General features: G+C 39.5%; 2 protein-coding genes across 2 annotated transcripts in view; one reads left to right on the top strand and one right to left on the bottom strand.

Moving 5' to 3' along the window:
* nbeab (neurobeachin b) overlaps positions 1 to 5,000 on the bottom strand; it is a 444,946-nt gene that overhangs the window by 122,071 nt on the left and 317,875 nt on the right. The gene's annotated exons all lie outside the window — the stretch shown is intronic.
* Positions 1,830 to 4,459, top strand: mab21l1 (mab-21-like 1). Its single transcript, XM_083548096.1, has one exon. It carries the CDS (start codon positions 2,363 to 2,365, stop codon positions 3,440 to 3,442), a length of 1,080 nt encoding a protein of 359 aa, XP_083404222.1. The 5' UTR covers positions 1,830 to 2,362; the 3' UTR covers positions 3,443 to 4,459.

Genomic DNA, 5,000 nt, shown 5'->3' with positions numbered 1-5,000 from the left:
GTGTGTGTGTGGGGCGCTGCAAAGCCGTAAACAGGCCTTTAAAAAGAGCTGAAGCAAAACCAGCTCAACCCGGTTGGATGGAAACATTTTGAGCGTCTTTCACACACACACACACACACACACACACACACACACACACACACACACACACACACACACACACACACACACAACAAGTACATGCAGGGGGAACATAGAAAAAGTTGAACACAGCTGCAGCATCATTCAGTGTTTTCAGCGAGACGGAGTGTGTGCTTTGCTTGTAGCCTCAATGAAGCCCCTGAGTGACCTTGAAATATCCGAATCTAATTTGGTTAAAGCCGAATAGAAGAAAACCTGGTTAGTGGGAATGATGCAGGAAATGATCCAGAAAACAACAACAAAATCTAATAAAATACCAACCAACATTTGACTGTATGTTTAAGTGAAGCAGTCAATGTTTAGTAAAATTATAATGAATTAAACCACATTCCCACCGCATGCAAATAATTTATAACAATTAGCATCTAATGAGGTGCTTCGGATTTAAACAAGCCTTTTTTATTTCTATTATTATTATTTTTTTTATGAATTTATATCTTTTTTATTACTGTATTTATTTACTGTATACAGTTTGACTATTTTCGAATTAACCAACAATATGATAATGAATAATCGGTGTGGAATTTATATAGAAATGTGCATGTCGAATTAAAATTGTCAGTTCATGGATTCGTAATCAACACGTCAGAAAGCACACACACACACACACACACACACACACACACACACACACACACACACAGTACACACACGCGAATGACACACAGACATGTTATCACAACTGATACTCGCGATAAACTTCAGATCAACACGATCCACAGTGTCATGCGTTTTATCCCAAAATGAGATAATAATTATTTTAAACAAAACACTGTTTTTCTTTAAATAAATACATAAATAAGATGAAACGATACTCTTCGTTTTATAACATTATATAGGTTAAATATTATATTACATTAAAAAGCGTCTTTTATAACAATCCGGTGATGCGGCTCGTATTTTTCTGCGATTTTTTTGTCCTTGAGCTTCTGATTAACACAATCTGATATTCTCAGGCTGTGTGTGGAATATAAGATTATTTCTAAACGAAACGTAAATGCCAAGATTTATAGCCTCAAAGTGGCGCACAGCGCGTGTTAATGTAAAATAGTGCGAGTCCAAATTCAGAAAACCAATTGGTATTAAAATAATAAGAAATAATAATTATTAATAATAATAATAAAAAATAAATATGTGATAATTATCTGTCAGGTAATGCAATTCGAGCTACACGTTTTGCTTTGTTCAAAATTAAAATAACGCAACAAACAAAAATGAAACGGTGTAAATAAAACGACACGAAATGACGCAATAAAAAAAAGAGAGAAAAAAGAGAGAAAAAGAAAAATGTAAACAGAGAACAATATGTGCATTTGTTAAAAAATTATATAAAAAATATTAATAATAATAATAATAATAATAATAATAATAATAATAATAATAATAAAAATATTAATCTAATGCAACAAAAAAAAAATATTTCTTTTTTTTTCTCCCCCTTTTCTCCCTCTTTTTCTCTCTCTCTCTCTGTCTCTCAGCCCATAGTGTATCCTAAAGGTGTTTCCTGTCCCAGAATCCTGGAGTCGCGTCTCCGTTTAGATTTTAGTCTCATATAAAAGCTGAACATTTAATCCTCCGTCCATGATGAATCCCCTGAAAGCGGTGACGTATCGCTCCATCATTGGACGCCCTTGAAAACCCCTCCTTTTATAATTTCACTGGAGCGCGGGGTGTGTGTGTGTGTGTGTGTGTGTGTGTGTGTATGTGCGGAGACCTAAAACACACCGACGACACCGGTTAGGCGAGGAAATATACACACGCTTACACACTTATCCACGCTCATATATGCACGCATGTACACGCATACACACGCGCGCGCGCACACAGTTCCGCAAGCGGTGCGGGAGAAAATTGCGCGTGAAGATCCGACGGGATGTGTTCTGGTGACTGATGCGCACGGAAACGGTGTGTGTTTGCAATCAACACCGATGGACTTTTAATCCCTGCGACCACCGAGGACATACTGTTTCTCTTCCCCAGTTATTATTATTTTTATTTCTTGTTGCGCAAAAACGCAAAGCGGATGATTTAAACCTCAGCACCAGCGTGTGCCAGGAGCACAAATACACCAGGCTTTTGGCTTTTTTTTGGGATTCGGAAACTTTTTCTGCTCTTATTAGGTCCCTTTTCTTCTCTAGCATTGGCTCCCGTGCAAACAGCCGCGTTGGATCCGTCGGGTTACTGCGAGCCTCCGGTGTACAACCCGGACCTCTGCCCCAACATGATCGCCGCGCAGGCCAAGCTCGTGTACCACCTGAACAAGTACTACAACGAGAAGTGCCAAGCGCGTAAAGCGGCCATCGCCAAGACCATCCGCGAGGTGTGCAAGGTGGTCTCAGACGTGCTCAAGGAGGTCGAGGTGCAGGAACCGCGCTTCATCAGCTCCCTCAACGAACTCGACAACCGGTTCGAGGGCCTCGAGGTGGTTTCACCCACCGAGTTCGAGGTGGTGCTCTACCTCAACCAGATGGGCGTCTTTAACTTCGTGGACGACGGCTCGCTACCCGGCTGCGCCGTCCTGAAGCTTAGCGACGGCCGCAAGCGCAGCATGTCCCTCTGGGTGGAGTTCATCACCGCCTCGGGATACCTGTCGGCGCGCAAGATCCGCTCGCGGTTCCAGACGCTCGTGGCGCAGGCCGTGGACAAGTGCAGCTACCGCGACTCGGTTAAGATGGTGGCGGACACGAGCGAAGTCAAGCTGCGCATCCGAGACCGCTACGTGGTCCAGATCACACCGGCGTTCAAGTGCACGGGGATCTGGCCGCGCAGCGCGGCGCACTGGCCCCTACCCCACATCCCGTGGCCCGGTCCAAACCGCGTGGCTGAGGTCAAAGCCGAGGGGTTTAATCTGCTCTCCAAGGAGTGCTACTCGCTGAACGGGAAGCAAAGCTCGGCCGAAAGTGACGCCTGGGTGCTGCAGTTCGCTGAGGCCGAGAACAGGCTGCTGCTCGGCGGATGCAGGAAGAAGTGTCTCTCGCTGCTGAAAACTCTGCGGGACCGCCACCTCGAGCTCCCCGGGCAGCCGCTCAACAACTACCACATGAAGACCTTGGTTTCCTACGAATGCGAGAAACACCCACGGGAGTCGGACTGGGATGAGAACTGTCTGGGAGACCGACTGAACGGCATCCTGCTGCAGCTGATTTCGTGTCTGCAGTGCCGCCGGTGCCCGCATTACTTCTTGCCGAACCTCGACCTGTTCCAGGGCAAACCGCACTCGGCGCTCGAAAACGCCGCCAAGCAGACTTGGAGGCTCGCAAGGGAGATCCTGACCAACCCGAAAAGTCTGGAGAAGCTTTGAGGTAAAACAGAGACTTGAGAAATTATATCCACATGTACTGTCTGGAGTGAAAAAACGAAAAGAAGAAATGAAATTCTAGGTGTAGGTTCGGGTTCGGTTTTACTGAAGTTTGGAAACCTGGACATAAAATAAAAAAAACAAAACAATAACTTTTACTGATCTCTAAATCCCACCTTCTTGTTTATGTCTCTTTATAAAGTTATTTTAGATATTATCACTGTCTAAAATAGTTTTTATCGTCATGAATTTTTTGTGGTTTGTGTTGCTCACATTCGCAAAACAACAAAAAAATGTAAACACAATCAAAATGTTTATTTGGTTATTTATCAGTGTTATATATCTATTTTTCTGATCGAGCCGTCAAAATCCAAAACCTTTTACACGCATCATGAACGTCTATGATTTTTTTTTTCCCCAGTAAATAATTAAAAAAACAAAAACCCTGTACATTTTTATACTGTAAATACACACATTTGTAGATTGTGATTCCGCTGGTGTAAAAAATGGTGAATGTTGTTTCTGTGACATGTAAAATAGAAGTTGAATTCCACCTAATTTTTTTATTATTATTATGATTACATTCGAGTGAATTATTTCTGATAGAAAAGACGGAAAGAATTCCCATTAGAGCTCCACAGTGATAGTTTGACTATTGTTCAATGGCGAATTTCTCTTTTTTTTTTTTTTTTGGTTAGAGTTTACATTTTTGGTGGTATGATCTGTTCCATTTCTTTTAAACATTCCATATAAATACTTGAATTTTTATTTAAAGTATATTCCACCTCTCCTCTCTCTCTTTTTTTTTATTATACCTTGCTTAATAAGGAAAAGCTGAAAATGAAAATATTGAATTATATATGCGGAAAAAAATATACCTGAAAGAAAAAAAAAAAAAAACAATGCACTTGAGATACACTGGAATATAAACATTGTGATTATGATTTGATTTTTTTTTTTTTTAAACATTTCTGTCTCGGAATTTATTTAAAGAGTTAATAAAAAAAAACAAAGACAGAATATCCGTGTGCCTATTATGACTAATTATTTATTATTATTATTATTATTATTATTATTATTATTATTATTATTATTATTATTATTATTAATATTTCACACATTTAGTGGTTTGGAATTTTTTTTATTTATTAGAAATTCACAGGGAAAGCATCTAATAAATGTGCTGTATGAGGGTTAAATCGCATTTCTACTAATACAGACAAATATTCAGCCCATTATTTGTATTAATAGTATCAGTATTATGACATGCGACATACATGTTTACCTCCTAATTCTTAACTTATTATACTTAACAGACTTTATATAGTATTTTGTAATATTGAAAAATATTAGAAGAGTCTAAATGTAAAAAAGAAAATCTTTATCTTCAAGCTATTTTGCTGTTTTCTGGATCAATTACAAAAACACGCTCCCACAAATAGGACTATTTCTGTTATTACTATCATTTCCTTTTTATTCTCAGCAGTATATCATTTCGATTCAAGGATTTTTTTTTATATTTCCCGAAATGCAAAAACACTTTCTCGCACATATCCTGTGT

The sequence above is a fragment of the Silurus aristotelis genome (genome assembly GCF_946808225.1).
Source record: "Silurus aristotelis genome assembly, chromosome: 8".
In the NCBI taxonomy this organism is placed as follows: Eukaryota; Metazoa; Chordata; class Actinopteri; order Siluriformes; family Siluridae; genus Silurus; species Silurus aristotelis.
This window is presented reverse-complemented; position numbering and strand designations above follow the sequence as displayed.

Coding starts and splice junctions, on each gene's coding strand:
- mab21l1 (XM_083548096.1), top strand. CDS start 2,363: ATGATCGCCGCGCAGGCCAAGCTCGTGTACCACCTGAACAAGTACTAC.